This window comes from Bombus terrestris, chromosome 4, assembly GCF_910591885.1.
Source record: "Bombus terrestris chromosome 4, iyBomTerr1.2, whole genome shotgun sequence".
NCBI classification, from domain to species: domain Eukaryota; kingdom Metazoa; phylum Arthropoda; class Insecta; order Hymenoptera; family Apidae; genus Bombus; species Bombus terrestris.
The window spans coordinates 2,744,764-2,768,807 of record NC_063272.1 but is presented as its reverse complement, the minus strand read 5'-3'; the positions used below and the strand labels follow the sequence as shown (position 1 = coordinate 2,768,807).

The following is a 24,044-nucleotide window of genomic DNA, read 5'->3' as shown; positions in this document are numbered from 1 at the left end:
GAACGTCGAAACGCGTCTAAAAACGAGATACAGCGGCGATCGAAGGGGAGTTTAAAATTCACAAAACTGTGTACGATAACTGCACCTTACGTACTAATTGCGACTTTCATCACCAACAACGTTGAAGATAGTCATCCGTATCAAGCTTGTTCGCAATCCAATTCTTCTTATCAATTACAACTTTTCTTTTTTTCTAAAACTGTCGCGTTTCTTTTATCCTTTTTTTTTTTTAAACTTCCTCTCGTCCTCCATCGTATACGATTTGCTGCAATTTCACAGCCACCGGCACGTACGTGCCACAGAATAGACGACTATGGTCGACGATTTTGAACAAATTTTAGAAAGAAGAAAACTTAATAAAATTCGTGATGTATCAATTTGAAGCTGCCTCACCTTATCCGCCAACGTAGATGAAGCAGTAAATACACCGACGTACGGATACTGTTTGCAACCACTGTGCGTCTACATTTCTTTTCCGCCCCTGTCTTTCCCATTCGCCCACACATTTTTTCTCCCGTCACGTATCTCGCACACACGCGTGCGCTATACGCACATACGGAGAATTACAGCACGCGAACCACACAAATCAGTCTCAATTACGAATTAATAAAGAAAGTCGGTGTTTCCCGCGGAGATGGTCCGCGAACTATATCTTCCGGGTATTCGGACGTGATTTCCATTTCGAGATACGATTTGGAATGCCAAAATGAAATTAGCGTGGAGATTGCCTTGAAATTAGAGTTGATTGTGGAACAGATTGGAGTTTGTTACTGGCGACGGTTAGCAAACTGTGAGACGGATCGTAAAAAGGATTTCGTGCGGCGTATCCTCTGATTAATAGTCTTTTGAACTGTTCATTAAGACGAAACGCTGCTGGATAATGGGCGGAGAAAATTTTCTTGAAATCTGTTTTGCTCCGCAGGGGATAGATGATCCACGGATATTTTTGACTTGGACGAATTCTACCGACATCTATGGAGGCGTCTCCTAGCGAGCAATTCGTCGTAAGGTTGTTGGGGGCAGACCAATCGGATTCAAAAACCCGAGTACGACGAATTGAAAAATTTCGAAAGCGGAACAAAACCAATTTTCATATCAATGACTGAATCTTTCTGAAGTTTGGAAAATTGGACGGTTTCCCGAGAATTTCGTGAAACCACGTGTATATATGAGGTGATGTGCGTGATAGGTATTGAAGAATCACTCGGAGTTATTTAACAATAACTGTTTATTTGCTTGTGTTCGTGGTATACACTAGCGCGGTGAAAACACGGTACAATTATCGGTTCGAGATTACAAGTTCAAACTCGGCGCGGTACTTTACGCGGTGGTTCGAGTCGTGACGATTGCACAGATGTCCAGAGATTCAGATTCGCTATTATGTACGACTGCGGACGAACAATTCCGATAGACTTGCGATTCCGAAATCTTCCAACTTGCTTCGCGGCTCGCGATAGATCAAACTGAATTTGACGCGATGATGCTCCTTAGGAAAACTGTGTTTGGGTGTGTCTAAGGATACGGGATCATCGGATTCGTTAAGAAAAGTGTTGGTTCAGAGAGTGAGGGAAATGGACGTCGCTGTTAATTGGCTAAATTGTGAGTTGGTGGTTGGAAAGGGATGGTAACTGCCCTTGAGAGAGAGTTGCTAGCGAGGAGCGTCGTACGTGAGAAAAAGCAGATTTCCCGTAGTAGGTGGTATGTGTAGGGACTATTGAGACAAAGACTATTTATCCCTTTAGAGAATCTTAGCTGCATGAATCCTAAGATTTATAGCGGCTCCTTAGGCTCGACGTAAATATTCGGCGAGAATGTATCGACATCTGGCAATCATCTCGTTCGAAGGGTAGAGAGTCTTTGTGTAGCGAGGCACGAGACAGAAACCGTTGGGAAGTTTGCTGTCGAGTACAGCTACAGTACCCCCTTACCAGTGACAACGTTTTTTTTTTCTTTTATTTATTTATTTATTAAAATTCACAATTTGTCCAATTTGGACATTTGGTGGAATTTTTTAACGGTTAAATTAGCATGTTGGTGGCTACCCCCAGCGGGGTACCATCCTCGTGTTTCTTAGGTTATGTCCTTTATGAGGTCTGCTGCGTGCTTCCTTTTTAGTCTTCTGTCCATATTTATGGTTTTGTATGTTTCCGCAGCTAGCCGGTTTATGTGTGTTGCTATTCTTGATTTGTATTTCTCGGAGTATCTGCTAATTTCTTCCTTGACCGTTGGCATTCCCAGGTCCCTCCGTATATCTTCGTTTCTGACGTAACAAGGTCCGTTTACTATTGTTCTGAGGATTTTAGCCTGTATTACCTCTATTTTGTTTATATGGCTCATTGCTGCCGTCCCCCATAACGGTATTCCGTACGTCCAGATTGGTCCAGATTGGCTTGCGAGAAGTGATTTCTCGTTAGTTTTAGGATGTGACAGTCGATGCGGTGGATGTTGGCTAAGTCGTATATTTATTTGTTTTTTATGTATTTTCTGTATCCGCTGTGTTCTGATCTGTAAATGCTCAGGCAAGCTCTGATGCATTTTCTTCCAAATATGCGAATTTTTTCCATTATTGACGCTGGTATGTTGTACCATATTGGGCAGCCGTAGGTTATAATGGGTCTTATTAGCGATTGGTAGCACATGATTTTTACTTTGCTATCGAGAAGTCTGGAATAAAACAGCCTTTTTGTATTCCAAAAGGCTTTGCTGGCTTTGGAGAGTTGGATTTCGATGTGTTGCTTATAATTTAGTTTTTCATCTATGTTTATTCCTAGGTATTTTACGCAATTTTTGTGTGGTATGAGGTTCTCTTCGTTTGCTTTTTCTTTTAGGCGGAATTTCCTGACTTGTTCCCTTTCTGCTGGGCCGATTTTGCTTGTCATGGGTCTGAATAGTATGGTTTCGGATTTGCTTGCGTTAATTTTTAGTTTCCATGTATGATAGTAATCGCTGATTTTGTTAAAGAGTTCTTGCAGTTCTGTTCTTATCGTTTTGGTTTTGCGGCCTGTTACGTAGATGATTAGGTCATCCGCGAAGGCTATGGAGCGTTTGTGTGCGGATGTGTTGAGGTTAAAGAGGTTTAGTAAGTCGTTATTGTAGATGCTGAAGAGTAGCGGGGAATTTACTGTTCCTTGTTGCAGGCCGTTCTCTATGGAGAATTCTGTGCTTGAAGTGTGCGAGCCGTCGGTCATTATGAAAGTTTTGTTTGTTATCATGTCCCATACTATTTTGATTAGGTATTCGGGGAAGTTCTTTTTAATCATTTTATAAATGAGCACTGGGATCCAGACGGTGTCGAAGGCTTTTTCGATGTCTATTAGGCAGGCGGCTACTCGCTGATTTGCGTTAAGTGCCCAGCAGATATCCGACGTAAGTTTGTTTATTGCGTGGATTGTGGAGTGTTTGTGGCGGAAGCCGAATTGGTTTTCCGGGATTATCTTATTTTTTGAGCAGAAGGCTGCTAGGGGGTTGTTTATGATCATTTCGTATACTTTGCTTATGTTGGGGAGGAGGCTTATGGGTCGTAGGTTTGCAGGTGATGAGCCGTCTTTATCTTTTTTTGTAATGGCTATGAGTTTGGCTTTTTTCCATTTTTTGGAGAAGTACGTGTTGTTTAGTGCGTTATTAAACAGTACTGTGTAGTACCATTTTATTTTGTTTGGTAGGCGTTTGAGCGAGATGTTTGGGATGCCATCGAAGCCGGCGGATTTTTTGTTGTTTAGCGTGGAGAAGATTGTACTTAGTTGATTGAAGTTTGTAAAGTAGTTTATTTCTGGGTCGGGCTGTTTGGGGTCGTCCGATGTGTTTTCGTTTGAGAATGTGCAGACTGTTTTGTTTAGCGCTATGTCTTGTTTTATTTTATTTTTTAGTATGTTTGTTTCGGCGATGATAATTCTGTTTAATTGTTCTCGGCCCATGTGTTCGTTTTGTGTGTGAGTTTTGGCGAAGTGGGTGCCGATAATGTCTAGTTTTTCCGTTGTTTTTATATTATGAAGTTGCCCTCTGCGTCTTTGTTGGTGTTGTGTATCTCGATGCCTGCTTCTTGGATGAGGGAGGCTTTTTCTGGAGGCAGTTTGAGGGGCGGGATGGAGTTTTGTTCCTTTGGTCTGAAAATTTGATTTATCTGCGGGAACATGCTAGCAGAGTCTTTTTTGGAGATATTTTTTATTTTATTTGTCCAGTATTGATTTATAGAGTTTGCGAATTCTTGTTTTAGTTGTGATTTTATTTCGTGTAGCAGGTACTTTAGGAATTCTATGTCTTCTCTTTTATCGTAAGAGTAGTTGTGTCTTAGGTTGTTTAATTTCGATAGTATGTAGCTTTTATCTCGTTGTAGTTTTTTTATTTTATAGTTTATATATGGCTCGTAGGAGTCTTTTTTTTTTAAATGTCGGTACGGATTCTTGTAGGGCGATTTGTATATGTTTTTCTATTTCGTCTATGAACGAGTCGATTTGTCTGTCTGTTAGGTTGACATTGTTGTAGATTTTTAGGTCGCAGTTCTGTTCGAGCAGGTTTTGGAACTTTTTCCAGTCTGTCTTTTTATAGTTGTACCTGGGTGTTTCGGTCTGCGTTTCGAGTGTTAGGTAGTCGGATGTGTTTTTGCTTATCTGAAATACTATGGCGTTATGGTCGCTGTCGTAGTCTATGGTTTTGAGAGTGTTATTTGGTCGTAAGTTTTGGAATTTTATTCGGGCGTCTGCTAGGCATATGTCTAGGTAGGAGCGTCCTTTTGGGTAAGAGGGTAGCTCGGAGCCATAGAGGTTTGTTTTGTAGAAAATGCTTTTATTGTCTAGCCAGGTTCTGACGGAGTTTCCTCTCGTGTTGTTTATTTCGTTTTTCCAGCTGGTATGTTTGGCGTTAAGGTCACCGGCTATTATGTAGTAGTTTTCCTGTTTGTCGAGCTGTAAAAGTTGGAAGAGATTGTCGAATTCGTCGTTAAATTGTTTCTGGTTTCCGTAGGCTGCGTAGGCTGCGGAGATAAATAAGTTTTCCTTATTGTTTATTTTTATTTTTATGATCGTCGTCTCTAGGATTTTGAAGTTTGTTATTTTGTCGTTTCGTATTGTTTTGAACTTCAGGGGGTTTTTTATGAGGATTGCCGTTCCTCCTCCTTGGGTAGCGTTTGGTCTGTCGTGTCTTATTATAGAGTAGTTTTTGTATTGCACCTTATGTCTATAGTTCAGTTTGGTTTCTGAGTTAAGTACTATGTCGGGGGTTTCTTTCTTAATTAGTGTTAGCAAGCTGTATCTTTTTTGGTTTGAGATTAGTGAGTTGGCGTTTATTGATATGATTTTCAGATGTTTAACTTTTATCTGGTTTATTTTCTGCTATGATTGGTGGGCGGGTGTGTTTTGACTAATCTTCGTTTATATTTTCGATGATGTTGAAGATGGAATCGATTCTTTCTTCATGCGTATTTAGTGCTTTTTTGATTTCGTTTAGTTGTGTTTGTTGGTCGCTTAGAGCTTTTAGGATGCTTTTTTTGAAGTCTTCAATGACATTTATTATGCTTATTTGGGGTGAGTCTATTGTTGGGTTAGGGTTTTGTTTGACTTGTGCCGCTATGTTTGTTACTTGCGGACTTGTCTCGTTTATACTTGTTCTTTGTTTTACTATGTCCGCGAACTTTAGCTCGGGGACGTACTTACGGCTTATTTTGGCGATTCTTTCGATTTTTGTTGTTTTTGCTTTGGTGATTTTTTCATTAATCTTTTTCCGTAATTCGACGAGTTTTGGACATCCTTTGTATGATGCAGGATGTCCGTAGTTTTTACAGTTTACGCAGTAGATTTTTTCTTTGCTTACTGCTGCTTCTTTTTTTATTTTGCACTCGCCTGGCCCGTGCAGTTCAGTGCATTTTACACAGCGATAGTTTAGGTTACAGTTTTGTGCTGTGTGGCCTATTCGCTGGCATTTGTAGCACTGCGTGATATCGTTTTTTTTAATTTTTTCCCAGGCTATTTTCAGATAGTTAAGTCTGTTTATTTTTAGTAGGTTCCCAATATTGCTATCGGGAGAGACTTGGATTATATAGATTGGGAGCAATGTGTTGTTCTCCCTTGATTTTCTTGTTGTGAATCGCGTCACTTTGGTGAAGTTAACTTCTTCTATTTTCAGGGCTTTTAGGTCTTCTAGAATTTCCGCTTCTGTGTAGCTGTTTCCTAGTCCTTTTAGTAGGTATGTGTGGGGTTTTTGAGATTTTGGGGTATATGTGAAATAGGCCGTGTTGGCTGCGGTCAGTATCTTTTTTGCGTTCGCGTGGTCATTTAGGTTTTGCAGATAAAGTACGTGCTTACCTGAGTGGATTCTTTTGATATGGAAGTTCTTGATTTTGAGGGACTTTTCCATGAGTGCTATTGTGTATTTCGGGTCTTGTAACGTTATGTTGATGGGGGGTGGCCTGGCCCCTTTTGCTGATGTGGGGGGGTCTGCCTGGTCTTCAGCGGGGTGGCTGGGTGGCAGGCCCTTGTGCGTTTGGTTTTTCAGTCATGATGAGGGTTGTGGTGTTGTTTTTTTCGACGGGGCGGCGGGGGGGGGGGTGCTTGTCCGGGCGGTATAGCTTTTGCTTGTGGTTATTGGTGACGTGACCGGGGGAGTGGGCTGTCTGGTTGCCTTTTCCCTTAATACGTCGTTTTTTTTTTAATGTTATCGATAATGTTTTCATGCGGTTGCGGTGTGCAGGGGTCTTGGGCTTGGAGGGCATCGAATCTGTTTTTTAACGTTTTTTTTTTTTTTTTTTTTTTATTTATTTATTAAAATTCACAATTTGTCCAATTTGGACATTTGGTGGAATTTTTTAACGGTTAAATTAGCATGTTGGTGGCTACCCCCAGCGGGGTACCATCCTCGTGTTTCTTAGGTTATGTCCTTTATAAGGTCTGCTGGGTGCTTCCTTTTTAGTCTTCTGTCCATATTTGTGATTTTGTATGTTTCCGCAGCTAGCCGGTTTATGTGTGTTGCTATTCTTAATTTGTATTTCTCGGAGTATCTGTTGATTTCTTCCTTGACCGTTGGCATTCCCAGGTCCCTTCGTATATCTTCGTTTCTGACATACCAAGGTCCGTTTACTATTGTCCTGAGGATTTTAGCCTGTATTACCTCTATTTTGTTTATATGGCTCATTGCTGCCGTCCCCCATAACGGTATTCCGTACGTCCAGATTGGTTTTATGATCGTTTTATATATTTTTAATTTATTTTCTGTGCTTAGTTTGGATTTTTGGCTTGTTAGCCAATGCATTTGTCTCCTTGTTTTCTGTATTTTTTCTACTATTGATTTGATGTGTAGTTTCCAGGTGAGTTTTTGATCTAAGTGGAGTCGTAGGTATTTGACATGCTTTGTTTGCGTTATATCCGTGCCGTTCAATAGGATGTTTGGCGGTATCCTTTTCCGTAGCGTGAATGTAATATGGTTGCATTTATTGGGGTTTGCTTTTATTTGTTTTTCTTGTAGCCAATTTTCTATTTTTACGATGTGTTCTTGTAGTATTTTGACTGCCGTTTCTGGGTTAGTATGCCTGACTAGTATAGCTGTGTCGTCCGCGAATGTCAATACTGTGCTGTTGGTAGTTGTTGGTATGTTCGCCGTGTATAATGTGTATAGTATTGAGCCTAGGACGCTTCCTTGTGGTACCCCGGCCTTGATGTCTTTAACTTGAGAATGTGTGTCCTTGATTTTTATTACAAAGGTTCTGCAGCTTAGGTAGGATTTTATTAAGTGGTGTATTTGCTCCGGGAATTGTTTCCTAATTGTTTGTAGTAGACTTTCATGGTTAATTTTATCGAATGCTTTCTCTATGTCTATGAAGAGGGCTGTGCAGTATTCCTTGTTTTCTAGTGCTACTATTATTTCGTTTATAAGCCTGTGCATTTGCTCTATCGTGGAGTGTTTGTTTCTGAAACCAAATTGGTGATCCGGTATTAGTTTTTTTGTCTCTATTATTGGTTTTATGCGGTCGTATATTATCTTTTCCAGTATTTTGGAAAATACTGGAAGCAGTGATATTGGTCTGTAAGATGCAGTTTGGTGCGGGTCTTTGCCTGGTTTATGTAACATTTTGATCTGTGCTAATTTCCATGGTTTGGGGTAGTATTGAGTTCTTAGAATTGCGTTGAATATTACTGTTATTAGTCTTATTGCTTTTGGCGGAAGGTTTTTTAAGATTTTACCATTAATTAGGTCGATTCCTGGCGCTTTGTTGTTTTTTGTTTTATCAATTATGTTTCTAATTTCTTGTGCCAATGTTTTAGGTATGGTGTATTCCTTGTCGGCTGTGGTAGCAGTGGTTTGTGGATCCTCCTCCGTATGACTTTTGAGGTTGCTGTTGTTGGTAATGTGTGGTGTGAATGTGTTGTAGAGGTGGTTGGAGAATTCTTCAGCTTGTTCTTCGTTGCTTCTTGCCCATGTGTTATCTGCTTTTCTGATTGCCGGGACGGGTATTATTGGCTTCCTTATTTTTTTCGTGGCTTTCCATAGTGAATAGTTGGTGTTCTCGTGTGTGGAGAGTGTCCCTATGAACTTTGCGAATTCGTTATCGTTGTGCTCCTTTATTTTGTTTTTTATTTCCTTTGCAAGTTTGTTTAAGTGTTTTTTGTTTTCTCGGGTTCTGTATTTTTGCCATTTTGCTTTTGCTTTTCTTTTTTCTTTGATTTTGTCGAGTATTTCTTGCGGGATTGTTATTGTTTGTCTGCTGGTTGGTTCGGGAGTAGTGGTTGTCCTTGCTGCTTCCTGAATAGTTGCTGTCAATGTTGCTACTGCCTGTTCTATGTGTTCAGGAGTTTTTAACGGGATGTTGCAGTTTATTTTGCTTTCTATTATTTCTTTGAAAGTTTGCCAATTGGTGGTTTTATTGCATAGTGTTTCTGGTTTGCTATAGTGAATTGGTTTGTTTCTGTATTCAATTATTATGGGTGTATGATCGGAGCTGAGCTCGAGGTTGGGTGTTATTTTTAGTTTATTTGTGTTTAGTCCCCTTGTAACTGCAAAGTCCAGAAGATCTGGTTTTTTGTTCAGGTCAGTCGGCCAATGTGTCGGTGTTCCTGTGGATAATATATTGAGGTTATTATTTCTAATGTATTTTTCCAGTGTTCTGCCTCGAGGTGTAATGTTTCTTGACCCCCAAAGCGTGTGCTTTGAGTTGTAGTCTCCCGCTGCGATGTACTTGTCCCCTAGGTCCTGGAAGTATTCTTCCCACATTTGTGTTGTTATTTTGTGTCGCGGAGGCACATATACTGCTGACAACTGGAAGTAGTTGCTGCTAGTTTGAACTGCAACAGTGGTTGCTTGTAAATATTCTTTATTAACTTGGCTGTGTAGATAATGTTTGATATCGTTTCTGACTATCACTGCTGTCCCTCCGTGAGCTCTTCCTGAGGGGTGTTTGGTATCATATATGGTGTAGTATGGTATTTTCAAGTAGCTTTTTATAGTGAAGTGTGTTTCTGAGACAAGTATGTCTATATTATTATTGTATATGAATGTTTTAATTTCGAGGGCCCATTGTTGTAGGCCGTTTGAGTTCCAGGCTGCTATTTTTAGAGTGTCCGTTTTTATTTTTTGCTTAGCACGTTTGTAATTAGTTGTAGCATGACTATGATTTGTTGGGTTTGCTGTTTGAGTACTGCGTTTTGTTCGCTTATCATTCTGGTTAGCATTTCGGTGTTCTTTATGGATTGTTTGAGCAGTTCTTTGATTTCTGCAGTGTCGTTGTTACTATTGCTGTGGTATTGGTTGTGTGTATGTGTTGGTTGGCTGGTTACTTGAGCATAGCTTAGACCACCAATGGTGTTGGTGCTGATAGGTTTGGTGTTTATTGCTTGCTCTGTATTTGGTATTATTTCAGGTTTTGTGCTGTCCTGATGGGCTTGTGTGTTAGTGCTTGTCCTGCTTCGTAGGGGCGGGAACAGTTTTCGTTGTAGTTGTTTTCTTACTTCACATCCTTTATAGTTGGCTGGGTGGTTTCCGTTACAGTTCAAGCATTTAACTTTTTCTATTTTTCCAGAATATGGGCAGTGTACAGTTAAGTGATTTTTTGCGGACTTGACGCAAGCTGGGCTTCTGTTGCAATAATTTTTAGTGTGTCCGTATTGTTGACACCGCATGCATTGAGGTATATCTTTTTTGTGTCGTGGTGGTTCGACTGTTACTATTGTGTTTAGTATTTGTTTGATATCATATATTTCCTTGTTATTGATTCTGGGTTCAAGTTCTATTAAGAATAGTGGTAGTGGTTGCTTTGTGTCGAATCTTGTTATATTGTTTATTGTTCTTGTTTGATGTCCAATTTTAGCTAACTCATCGCTTAGTTTATGTACGTTGGTTTTAGGATGCAATCCTCTTATGACAATTTTATAGCTCTTATCAGTTTTAAGCTGGTACGTGTGATAGATAGCATTTTTTTCTTTTAATGCTTTTATAACTTTCCTAAATGATTCTGGTGTGTTTGTTTGAATTTTTACTTGATCCAATTTTGTTTGCTTTATTGTGTAATTGTTTTTCTCTTCTAGATTATTTAGTAGATCAATGAGCGGGTCTATTATTTGGGCCTCGACAAAGATTGGTGGTGGTTTTGTAATATGGTTTGTTTGGATAGTGGTTTTACTTACGGGGTCAGCGTCTATTTCTTCAGTTAGTGAGTTGAAGGAGTTACTTAGTGGTAATTCTTGCAGCCATCGCTGCTTTTCTGTGACTGGGTTTCCTATGGCACTTGTGTCTGTGGTTGTTTTACGTTTTTTGCTAGCCTTCACTGGCTTCCAGCTTTCATCCTGGTAGTATCTTTCATGTTCTGAATTGCTATCTTCCTGTCCCCGATGCTCTTTAGTTTCTTCTGTCTCCATGTTAGTTTGTTTGGTTTTTATATAATATGTTTCTCCTTTTGTTGCTATGTTTATAGTTGGTATCTGCATTGTTATTTTATTTCCTCCTCACTATCACTTTGCGGCACTATTACTTTGGAGCACTTTTTCACTATTCACTTATACCTGGAGAGGACGACCGTCTAGACACGTCCGTCCTCCTCGGCTGTCCGAGCAGGAGTGTTTTTTAACGTGATAGTCATTGGTTGAGGTTGTGGGCTTCTTCTTCGTTTCATATTTTCGTTTTTATCGTCGTGCTCTTCTTGTGAGTCGCTTTCTTCTCCTTTTAAATTTTCTTGTTTTGTGTTTATTTTGTTCCTGGTTACCAGGTTTGGGGGCGGATTGAGTTTCCGCGTCTTTTGTGTAGCAGTTCTTATGCTGCTATCTTTAATTATTTGTTGTTTTTCTATTTTTCTTTTGATTCCTTTTTTTGACGAGCTTATGGCAGATTCCGCCTCCTTGGTTTCGATTTCATTCCTTTCTTCTTCTATTTTTAAATTGTTTGTAGAGAGGTTGATGTTATCACTATTTTTTCACTGTTTAGCACTCTTTTTGTTTTTCTTTTTTTTTTTTTTTTTGCTCTCTCACTGTCTACTGTGCATTGTATAGCTTGCCGCGCTCGCTGTTAGGGCCTACGCCTGTTTATCCCTTAGGGCCGAGAGGTCCGACCTGCTCGGAGGATTACGGTCAACTGGGACGTTAACCACTGCGCTGCCGTCGTCCGACACTAGTTAGTGTCGAGTGGTGATATTTGGCTTTTCGTCGAGTCTGAAGAATAAATGCATGAATAGAAAATTAGATAACAAACATTTGATCGAGGAAAGGCGTGGAAAACATTAAATATCTTTGCATAGACAATTTTTATCGGATTGTTGGGACGTTTTTATCGAAGTTTCAGTCCTTTTCTATTGCGATTATCTGTGTCGCGGAATGATTTACATAAAAATGAATTGAACAAAGGTGAATGTAGAATACGAAATTACCTTTTCCCCAACTTTCAAGCTTTCCCTGCAGTAATATAAAGATTCACGTTCCCTTCGTACATAAGATCGAATGTAAAACTTCTAAATAAGAAAGCCAAGCCATCTCTTTGAAATCAGAAATGGTCGATCACTTGAATCTGAATCTTAACAAATAAACATAGATGGTGGCTTCAAAGGTTATTCGATATAAAGAATCTTCGAGTTCGTCATCGAATCTACATGCAATCGCGAAAGGTTAATCGCTGTTCCACGGAGTCTTTCTCGCCCGAAACATTTTACCCGTATTTTATTATGCATCGCTTCTAATTTAACCGACTTATCGAAACAAACGAAATTTACCTATTGCGTAAACTCTCTCGAATAGGACGATGAAAAATAATTTCCAAGCCGCAGGTAGGTAACTCATTGTCGACGCATTGAAATTCAAATTCTACGAGACACCCGTACACTGCACAGATCGTGGACAGATGGAACATTGGAGGAGACAGAAACGCGAAATTATCGGTAGCGGAGAAAGGAGAAACGAGGTTAAAATGGAAATATAGAAAAAATGTATGAAAGAAGAATGAGTCTAAATATCACATGGCAGAAATGAACTCTTCAGGTAGGTTTCTCCTTTCGATAGACCAGAGGTTACGTGCACTGCATTTAAATGAAAATTGAATTTCCTGTATACGTACTACAAAGTATAGAGTAATTTGTCCATGCGAGATAAAATTTCAAAAGGAAATTCACCTTCATTCGCTTTCTATTTAGTTCATTAGTTTCGAGAATAAATAATACAGACAGGTAATTCTATTTTACTTTTCGATCATTCTTTCGATCTTTACGTATTAAGCTCTTTATGTTGCCTGAATTTTCAATACTTGGGAAAATTATTCCCACAATCACGCAATCCAGAATTTCGATTAGTTTTTATTTATTTATTTATTTGAGACGTTAAATATTTCCAACTCTAATTTACTGTCGTTCGAGAAGAAGGCGCGAAAAAGTCGGGTTTAAATCGAATAGACGAAAAGAAGAAGGAATTTTATAACGTTTAAAGCCACGTTTTATTTAATTCTATGGAATAGGTTCGCGGAATATTTTCAATTATTCGATAAACTTAGTTTCTCGTTCGAGCACAAACATGCACTTGCACGTTTCGTCCACGCATTTCCTGCGATACCACGCTCAACGATTAACTAATTATATCATTGTAGAGTATATAGGCTTATTAATTAATATAATAAATTATTATATACTTCAGGTGAACGTACAAGCGCGCGTGTGTGTGATGACTTTATTCGAAAAAAAGAATTTGTTCTTGTCGTTGCGTTGTTCGTTCATTCATTATTCATCTGATTAGTAACATCTGGTTCTTAATACTCGGTCCTAATAGTAATAGCAGTAAGCTGGCTTAATTTTCCTCTAATGTTTAAAATAGTTTTAATATTCAACGCTGTTTAACATTTCATCCTTGGAACACTCTCAGTACGTATGTATAAATAGTGTGTACATGTGTATTTTTTATCGTAGTTTAGGGTATCTTCCACCTCAATTTCCAAATAGTTTCCTTTAAATTCATTTTTATGAAACAATACTGACACGCAAGAAGGGTACATCAAACAGTCTTCGACTGTTACTTCCTCGTCGATTATTCCACATCACTTAGAAATATTATTTGAAATTTTTATATTTACATTGTGGATATACGAATATTTATATTTTTACGGTCACACTAAAGTGTTAAAACCCGGACAGATATTTGTCGTACTTTTTAAATATCCTAACGAAGATTATACTTTGAATGTCCTATATATCGTTGCATATTCTGTGAATTCTATGCATCCTTAAATTCTATTACTCGCTTCTTTTATCTTTCGAATCTTTAAACATTTCCCACACGTATACGCGTCACAATCTGATTGTTTCGCACAGAACATGAAACCGGTATACCTGGTCGTTAAAACGTCACCAAATTAATAGTGAAACGAACGAATAATGATATTGTAGTATCGTGGGCAAAAGGCCCAAGACAGCGGCCGAACCGTATACAAAGTGGCGAGAGCCGTTGCGCCGTCGAGTACATCAATGTGTCGTCGGTCTTTTCAAGTGGAAAGTTTTGTGGAAAGAGCCTGCGTGACCCTGGCCACGGGGTTTCGGGACATGTGTTCGATGGGACGAGAAAAGACAAAGAGACGCTAAGGGTAGAGTTGGTTGAGACGCCAGCGAGAACGAATGCAAGAGGTGTGCAGTATGAGTTGAGAAGCGAGAGCGTGCGAGTGCAGATGCCGAAGACGAGAGTTGTAGAGTTGCTAGCGTTGTAGAGAGATCGAGTTGTTAGTTATAGAGTTGCGAGAGTGATTTGAACGGAATAAGACTTTTGTGTTTTAGTTCAAGTTGAACATTTATCGTTCTCTGTCCAATTAATCTTTGTTATTTTTATTTATCTTAATAAATAGTATTAGGAAAATTTTACAAACCTAAATTATCTTAATCCTATCCCTTTTACGATACTACACTAATATGTTTCTCATTGACATCCTTGGGAATTAAGTAGAGGATAATGGAAAAATGGAAATCGATAAAAAGTATTTATTATTATATTATTTATAGAGTTTTAATGAGTTTTTTTTTTAGGAAGGTTTGTTACTTTATACAATTTATTGGTAGTGTATTGCTATAACAATTTTTCTAAAATTTACAATTTAAATTACATTGGTTCGTTGAACGATCGAGTAATAACTTAGCAGTGTTTTAAATCTCATTCTCGTAGATTTGATTGTATTTGTAATTATTATAATTATGAGCATTGTATTCTTAAGAACATCCCCTTTTTATATTATCAATTGTTCTTTGATTTATCGACATCATTAGAACGAGAACATCATTATTATTTTCTTATTTCTGAGCTTCGTATTATCGATATCGTCGTAATTTTATTGACTTATTAATCAATATTCATCGTAATATTATTATGAAACACATAAGGAATGAAACTCCATGTACACATTTATAAAATGAAAACAGCATTTTCATTGGTAATGCGACAAATCTTATGTATCGTGTTGTTGTGTAATATTACAGTGTATGTTACAATGTACGTATAAACGCGTTAATGGAACCAATTATTCTCATCGGCGACTAAAATGATTCACGATCGTGTGTTACTTCGTCTGCAATGTCAGGACGGATACATGATAATTGTTAATGTAATTTGTAATACTAAAGCTAGAAACAGATCGATCCCTCTTATCGTCAGATCGTTCGCAGCACCGGTACCGATATTGCAAAACGATTTCTCGCAGCAAGTGGTGCAAGCGGAGAGTTTTGTTCGTTCACCGACCACTATATATCCGGAGTCGCATTTGTTAGTACACTTTCTCTCCACCGACCAAGTTTGTGGACTAGACGTTGAATCTTCGGTGCTGGTAGTGTAAGAAAATCGCTTTACCTGAAGAGAAAGAAGCAAACGTGTAAGGAATACTTGCAGATTTTAAACTTTCACGATGTTCGTTATATGACATGTCCTAGCGGATCGCAAGAGACACTCGTACGCTAAAATATAGTATTTCTTTTAATTTTGTCCGAGTACGAGCTCATTTTGGGCGGCATTAAACCACGAACTTGATAGTATCGAGAGAAAAGAGAAAAAAGAAGACTGAAAAGAAAAGATGAGAAAGAATTCTACATGTACGTAGAATGATTCTTGATACTAAAATTAAATTAATATTTGCAACTATTCCTTGTTTCACTCTGTATGACATTTCACATTGGAACTTGTAACGAACACGAGTGAGTGTGAACGTAACATATTTTTAGTCGAGGGAATATCAATTTTCCAGAATATCTCGCATCATTTCCAGAGAATACGGTTCGTTCATTGTTAATTCGGTCGGCTAATATCGATTACGGATTTCGTAATATTTTTGCCGTGTATGTGCAAACTGTACAATTATATCATATCCAATATCATTGTTGATTACCAATAAATAAGAAGAACAAATAAAAAATTGCATTTGCATATACCCTCAAATGTGTACACCATGTACATATGTTCCTATAAAGCGGATTCAATTTCAATAAAGTACGTAATTATTATGAAACTGAATTGATCGACTATATTGAACATTTCCAAACACGGATCGCGTTATGAACGAAATGAAACTGTGTCTCTATCTTGAACAGCCTTCTCTCGCTCTCGTGTTGACGATAACTAATATCGCTTTTAGCTAGCTGTTTGCTATATTCTGTTTGCTTTAAAAGCACGCGATCAAAGCAAAATATCAAACATCTGCTGAAACACGTGCGTGACCTGTGTATAATCAACAAGCGTTCGAATCGCTGTTATCATTTGTCATTACCATACAGGTCCTTTTATCACCAGTGCACTTGTGCCCGAAAGTGGTGAAGTTTCCGGTCAGATTGGCGCATCTCTCTCCATCTTCCATTGTATCACACTGATGACACCATAAATCGTTTGCTCGTTCCGACGCTGCGTGAGTTCGATGTTCCGTAGTTAACAGTTGGCCTGATCATCGGACTCAATCAACCGACAAATACGTATTAATTAATAGAAATCGTGATTTATCCTAGATTTCTAAAGATTATTAAAATCGACGTAGGAATCGGACGTAAGACGTTGGGCAAATCGTTGTCTACTTTATAAGTAGCTTCGCATCTTTCTCTCTTTTATTTCTTAGAAATTACTTCCTTCTACTTCTTCCTTTCTTTCATTTTTCAAACAAATGTGTCGTGCTTTCATTAACGTCAGATTTTTGTACATTTTTGTAAAAATAAATAGATATTAGTCTTGACATTTACAGACACATCGGCGATATGCGTAAGATGAAATTTCGTCGCGTTCGTTGACAAGATTGCTAGGAAGCTTATCACGGAAGAAAAGTGAATTAAATGCACCGTGTACGATGATCGTTGTTTACACGATTCGTAACACAAGTGGCTAACACCTACGAGTGATGGCTTCAACAGGTGCACTTTCCTCTATATGCAGTTTATATGTAGAGGAAGATCTTCGCTATAAATAGACGAAACATCGTTCCTTCAGACATCTAGTGAAAACTCCCTCAACGAAACACGCTCCTAAAACGCAACTTGCTCGTAAAACAAATAGGGTCATGTAACTGAAAGGAACCTCGAGAAAGAAAGAGAAAAATGGGAAGAAACAGAAACTTCCATTTTCCATTACAGAAACGCTCTTTGTTGAAAGAAAAATTCCTCAAATTAAAAATTCTCAAAGACGAAATACCGCCATTGTCTATCCTGGCAAATTATCTTCCGTCTTAACCAGTTACCTACTCTTGACGAGTATACTCGTCACGCGTAAAAAGCAGTTTTTGCTGTTTAAACTGCAATTTCAGCGAAAACTAAAATATATTCGTAAATTTGAAGACGTTTCGACCATTTGGAAGCCAGGACCAGGTAAAACGAACAAATGAAGAGATATAAATAATTATTATGAAAAAACTATAATACAGCGTGAACAAAGTAGTTGTTCTGTCCTTTCTAACGCATTTTAGTCGCATTAGTCGCAACGGCTAACTGGTCAATACATTGTCGAGTCGATCAACTTTGGTATTCCGATCGTATCGACGTGAAAATCGGCGTGACGAATAAGGCGCAAGAATCGCTTTCTTCTCTCGTAAATACCGAAGATGGACAACGCGTATCGGCAAATTTTTAATTTCAGAAAAATGTAATTTGATTCGTGGCGAAACGTGTGAGAAACGCGTCGAATTAAAGAGGCGAAGATTTAAGCAGCCCGACAAAGCGAGTGAAATGCGAGGCTTACCATTGATGCTTACGACCATGGTGATAGACGCGACGATCAGGAAGTACGTGACAGGGTACATGTATCGGCCATGTTGATAACGTCTAGCGCGTCACATTCGAAAATAAATTCGGCTGTTTAAATTGCGATCGGCTGATGTCCTTGGCGCATTGATCGCATGCTGGTGTATGGCGGCGAGCGCGTTGCAACGCAAAACGAGCGGATTTGGGTACAATAGACAGCCATATTGAGAATAGCCAGAGTCTGCGCTGGATGGGTACAGCTGCTCCAGAAACCTTGAAGCCCATGGAAAATCAATATCCATGGCAGCCGGAAGGTCCTGTTCGTTCAGCGGGAACGTTTCAAAGTTTCTGCGCATTCGCATCACACCCAGAAAAAAGAAAATTCACTGTCACTGAATCAATGATTTGTCGACACCGCAACTAAAATTCAACTTACAATGCCTCGAAAGCTAAAATAGTCCGACACTCGCCGTAAAAATATCTTTCGTTTCGTACGTTCATTCGAACGAAATAACTCGTCTGCAACTGTGGACCGAACCATTTGAATTTTGCTCGACGAGTTAGAGGAAATCTTCGAAATGCGTTATTTAAATCTTCGTTACAGGTCCAGCTAGAAAAGTTGTAAAAAGCTACCTTTACTTCCTTCTTCGCTATTCCGACTAATTGTACTTCTTTCAACATTTCTTTACACGTAACCTATTGTTAATCTTTCCAATGAGTCTAACTCGTAAAAAAAAAAAAAAAAGAAAAAAGGAAAGAAACAAATTGTTTGACTCAATTTTTGAAAAGTTATTCTGTTTTAAAGAACGCACCAACGCCTCCTATAGCCCGTTACACGAGACTTCGGGATTTTGTTCGTTTTGTAACGAAACACGACTATCCCGATCACATTGGTAGAATTTGAAATCATCCTGAAAGTGCAAATGTAAAAGAGAGAAAATAGTTGTGGTGAATATTTGGGGGGGGGGGGGAAATAGTACATAATATAGATAGGTATTTCGAGCGTACAATAAATATCAAAAATTATTCCATTGAATATCAAGATGTATCGGTACAACAGATAATTGACTGTTTAATTAATTTCGTGAAATTAATTTCCTCCACGAGATACACCATAAAGATCTTCAACATGTTATAGACGCTAAATACCGTCCCATTGAACATTGAGATGCATCGATGTGATGGATAATTGACTGTTTAATCACGTTTGGAATTTCTGCAAAATATACACTCGCACTAAATATCTTGTTACTTAAAATGCAATATAATATGTAATATGCGATATGTAATATAATATGTAACATACACGTACACACGCGATATATTTATAAAGAAGCACGTATCAGAGTTGGAATAATTTCGTGAGCAACAGTAGACGGTAAATGTAATTTGCAAACGACCTCTTTATCAAATATCGATAAACGCGATCGATATGGAAGGGATCAGTGCTTATGCTGGCCAAATATTCCGTCATCATTCAAACATCCATCGAAACTAATCCCAGTACATACCATTCGAATAATCGAGTAACTTCGTTATCGCGTATGATACAGTGCAATTACTTGATTGCAATGATATCTCAACGATTATTAACAGATACAAAGATGTCTCGACAGTTGCAAAAATCTTTTATAAATAAATTACACGTGGCTCGCGAAGCTGTTTCAACGTTGCTGGAAACTTTTTGCGTATATGATATACGAAGCATTTCGAAATGATCATTGCAGCACTGTAGCGAGACACGCTTAACTTGATCGTATCGGTGAAATTTCAAACGGATTTGGAAGTGTGCATAGAAGTTATATTTATCAGGGACACGTACTTTCCAAAAATCATCAAACTATTCGAACAGTCAATTATTATTTAGTATGTTAATAAGCCACGATGTAATACTCTTAAAGAGTTAGAAAGAATAAATTTTCGGAAAATGGAACAATTTGACTTTCAAATGGCTTGTACGTGATGTAATCATCTGTTTGATGAACTTTTAATTGCTATCGTAGATAGGATCGTAAAATACTACGAATGTTACAGACATTGTCGTGATTTTCCTATAAAGTAACACACGACGCGTAGTCCGTTTGATGTTCGATTTGCTTGGCTCTTGTAATCCAATTTCAATAAAATTGTACAAAATGCACGTGATACGAAAGAAAATATAAAATATACAAAATACTCTTTACTTCTCTTTTTTTTTCTTTTCAATCATATCCTCAAAAATATGAATTTGCATCAAAATCTACAGTCTAATTAGAATATTAGAAATAATATTGAGACAGACGATGTATATAAAGGAGATACAAATTACGACGATGAGAGAACTCGCAAGATATTTGTATCTGTGAAATTGCAACTGTTGCGTCGATAAATATCTACGCCGATTAAATTTTTGATACACTTCGGATTCTCATCGGAAAACCAGTAATAACATATTTCTATTTCGTAATATATTTCTGATATACAAAGGATGCTCTCAGAAAAATATACACCCACTTTAATTAAATGGTATCGTGAAATTGCTGCATCGTATTATTATAATTTTTATACAAATCTTCCTTTCCTTCAATTTTGTGTACATTTCGGATGTATTCCTTTCTTTTAATCCTATTAATGGATCGATAGATTTAATTTTATAAAATTGATTTTTTGAATATTTATACATTCCATATCTTTTTAAGCACCACGTCAAATGATTCTTTCGGTAGAAATAACTGCGTAAAATTACATTTTCTCTGTACCTGGTAGCTTTCGCGCGGTGAATTTTATACGATCGAAGCCCCTTTTTCGAGTGGCATGGGTGCTTCGGCATGGGAAAGTGCCTCTCCATTATCGTTTTAGCTGGCTGTTTCCATTTGTACAAAATCGTCGTTATTATCGTCTTTATCACAACGAAACCATCCCATTACATCAGTGTATTTAAGGTTTCCCCACAGTTACCCCATCATTCGAGCAATCCACGTGCTTTACATAATTCTCAATATCACGTTTCCATTTTCTAACATCTGTAGCTTTTCCTATAGTTTTTCCAACGTCACGTACTCTTGATGAATTCTATCGCCGATACTTACACCACCTCCCACGTTTTTAATTAAATTGTATTTTCTTTCTGTACGACTGGAACGTTGTTAGTTTCATACCAAATTCTTATTTATCGGAATTCTATTCTATCGAACAGAGAAAAGAATGTGTAGATTTTTTAAAAAGAAACTTATCCGTCACTGAGAAATGTTAGGTTCGACTGATAAAACGTACAGACACCAGAGTATTCGTGGGAGCAGTCGAACGTCAACGATTCTACGATCTCGGCATATTCCACCTCAAACGCGATTCCGTAAAATTCAAACTAATCGTCCAGCGAGCTATTCCATGTTTTCCAAACTGAACAGATCGTGAGCATCGGCCAGCGATATGGGAAATGAAGATAATTTCCAATTGTTCGTAACATCTGACGATCATTCGACTTAAAACATAGTTCTCGCGGTCGCGGCAAACAAGTTACGCAGGCAATTTGTCAGCTGTCGAACGAGAGAGCTGGCTGGTTCTACTGCGTTGAAGCAGAGCGATTCGAAGAACGGGAGAGACGCGAAAGGGAAGCATTCGCCGAGAATACGTCCGTTTCGTCTTTCTCGTTAGACGGTGGAAATGAATTGGCGATTTCACCATGAATACTACAAAGGAAGTTAACGCTGTAACTGGCGCGAGTTTCGCGCGCGATCGACCAACGTGTAATTAAAATGATAATCTTAATAGATCCTCATGGACAAAGATAGCGAGGCTGGCAGTTGGCGAAGCGAGCTAAGCAAATAGCGAATTATATCGCGTGTTATAACTGGATCGTGGAAGTTTGCGCATATTTTTACACTGATAAATTAACCCTGCTGCTGATCCTCTAATATTTCTCGTTCGATCTCATTTATTACAAATAACAGATACGTAAGACAACATAGGAAAATATATAAGTAAATAGTATCGCGAATAATTACGAATAATTGCGTTCATTTTCGTTAAAGGTAAATTATATTGTATTTACGTGCCAAGGATAGAACTGAAATTGCCGCTGATATTGATTTATTCTTGTTAAATTTCAATGTCAGAATAAAAAAGTTTAGCAGTTAGCCGTTGCGACCTCTTTGAAAAGCGTGTACCTAAAAGTGTGTCGCGAACAGTAAGCGATGGCGAGTATACTCGTCGAACACGGAGTACGGGTGGCTGTTATAATATAGAATTAAGTTGTTACGAAACGACTTTTATTTTTATTTTTCAATTTAGTACTGACGGGGCTCGTCGTAACGTAAAATACTGCCATCTCTTCGTGACGAGTATACTCGTGGAAAACAGCCAATTGGTTAAACCAGGACCAAATCACGATACCGTTTAAAGATGAAATTTGTAGAATGGTTAGAGTTAGAGAATATCGGAACTTTGTATTATTATAACGTTTACCATCGCTGCGCTCTCGATATTAACCCTTAACTGCTGCTCTGGGACTCCCAGACGGTATAAACATCCGCGTAACTTCGCTCTCGAGCAACGCGTGATGTCAAGTGTCTTGGTAATTTTCAATTAAGTCGCCCCTTATCACTATAACTTATAACTTCTGATCTTTGTTCCGTATAGGAGTAACTGAGAACGTACAACTTTCCTTTCGCTTTGTTTCGTCTTGTCCATTATGGATGAAAAGAAAAGAAAAGATTATAGTTACGAAACGAATCATTCTTCGTTGATCGCGATACAATGGAAATGTTTACAGCGAACGTTCCCGAGTGCTTCGAATAAAGAAAGAACGATGCAATACGATACTCTTTGACTTATAAATAACTTTCCTTTGAGACCAAGCCGTGGATCAATTTTCTGGCTCCGCAGACGCAATGTTACACGTAATCCTAGGAATCGTGAAGTTTTCAGTCTTTTCTAATATTATTTTTCAACTTGAAATTCAATCTATTGAACGTAGGAATATTTTTACTGTAAACTATTAGAAAAATGTCCATCGACGAGCATACAATCGACGAGAGTAATATCCAGGCTTTAAATTCTAAAGGCTCGTTACCGTACAACTGTAGTAGGCAACGTCGTTGCTCTAAACACGTACGTAATTTTGTTCACATTGTATAACCGATAACTATTTTCTTTTTATTATTTCTTTTTATTCGAATGTCCTTCAGCTTTCGCTTTACCACCGTACATCATCCCTACGTCATGCACCGATACTATTTTTCTTTTACACAGTGACACTTACTTCTCTGCTTGACCATGCGATCCTGATCATCATGCAAATGGTCTAAGACTGTTGTCGTGATACTCTACGGAATAACTAAAATTGTTGTATCGTTCTAACGCGTTATAGATTTTATTAGAGAGGAACGTTTACTCGATAGAAGACTCAGATTCATGAAATAAGACACCGGTTTTCCCTGACGCCACTTTACGATATAAATAATTAAACTTTTTCTCCCTCGTATATGGAAAACTTAAAATACTTTTCCTGTATTATCTATGCCAAATCTCCTGTCAATTTCGTTACTAAAATAAATGTTACAGTTATCAGCAATAATCGCCTGCACTCGACTATACGTTTCTTTAATTAAAAATTTATCAAAGCGAAGTCTTCGATTCTTTAAATTCTGCAAAATTTGATGAAACGCGCAATGACTCGAAACTTCTGACGAGTAATGTACGCGAAAGACTCTGTATACTCGTTAGGTCGTTCCTCAAACGAGAAACAGATCGAACTGTTCGCGTTCGAGTCAAACGTAAAGGGAAAAGATTAAATTTCCTAACTTTCCGTCGATAGGATCCTCATCGACGTTTATGACAGTTGACTTTTCTTAATTAGCGAAGCTTCAAGCTTTCGATATTTCCAAGTTTCAATAATTCTCATTCTCCGTTCGCCTTTCAATGACCGTTATTAGCGTGAGCGTGTGTCAATAATCAAAGCGAACGATGCTCTTTTGAACCTTCCTTTCCTCTTCCATTCGTCTTCCTTTTCAGAACGGAATAATGGCTAGATCTACTTTACTCGTTGCGCTGATTTAACGAGTGCGTGTTTATTCTCTCTTTATTCTTCGTCTGCTTCTGCCCTCGCATCTGTTGAACATCGATTCGATTGCTGAACTCGACTGTGTGATTCTCCTATCAGGAACGACATTTGCGTCGGAATATACATGTTACGGTCGTTCTTTAAAATTCTTCTAAATTAAAAGTTCCTTAAAACTCTCCTAGCTGCAAAGTTCTTCTCCTGAAAGAGTCGCGGTAAACGTGGATATCTGACATTACGCGTTCGTTAACGAGCATCTCTTATGTCAAATATTACAAAGCAACGATTTACCCAAAATATAGAAATATCTTCCGAAATAGCGGACTCATCGTTAGATTATTAGATCGCGGATGTTCGTGCATTTGTGGGAATTTT

General features: G+C 38.2%; 2 protein-coding genes across 4 annotated transcripts in view; one reads left to right on the top strand and one right to left on the bottom strand.

Moving 5' to 3' along the window:
• The window catches only part of LOC125384914, a 208,049-nt gene that overhangs the window by 18,797 nt on the left and 165,208 nt on the right, over nucleotides 1–24,044 (top strand). The gene's annotated exons all lie outside the window — the stretch shown is intronic.
• The window catches only part of LOC125384917, a 28,367-nt gene continuing 18,786 nt past the window's right edge, over nucleotides 14,464–24,044 (bottom strand). The window contains exons 1-3 of one of the 3 annotated variants that reach the window (XM_048405087.1): nucleotides 17,631–18,342; nucleotides 16,183–16,349; nucleotides 14,464–15,272 (exon numbers count right to left, since the gene is read on the bottom strand). In XM_048405087.1, the coding sequence (XP_048261044.1) occupies nucleotides 15,003–15,272; nucleotides 16,183–16,349; nucleotides 17,631–17,691 (498 nt within the window). In that variant the 5' untranslated portion in view covers nucleotides 17,692–18,342 and the 3' untranslated portion in view covers nucleotides 14,464–15,002. Of the gene's footprint in view, nucleotides 15,273–16,057; nucleotides 16,350–17,630; nucleotides 18,343–18,444; nucleotides 18,544–24,044 lie in introns of those variants that run through there. The other 2 variants (XR_007223773.1, XM_048405088.1) reach the window with 2 other exon arrangements.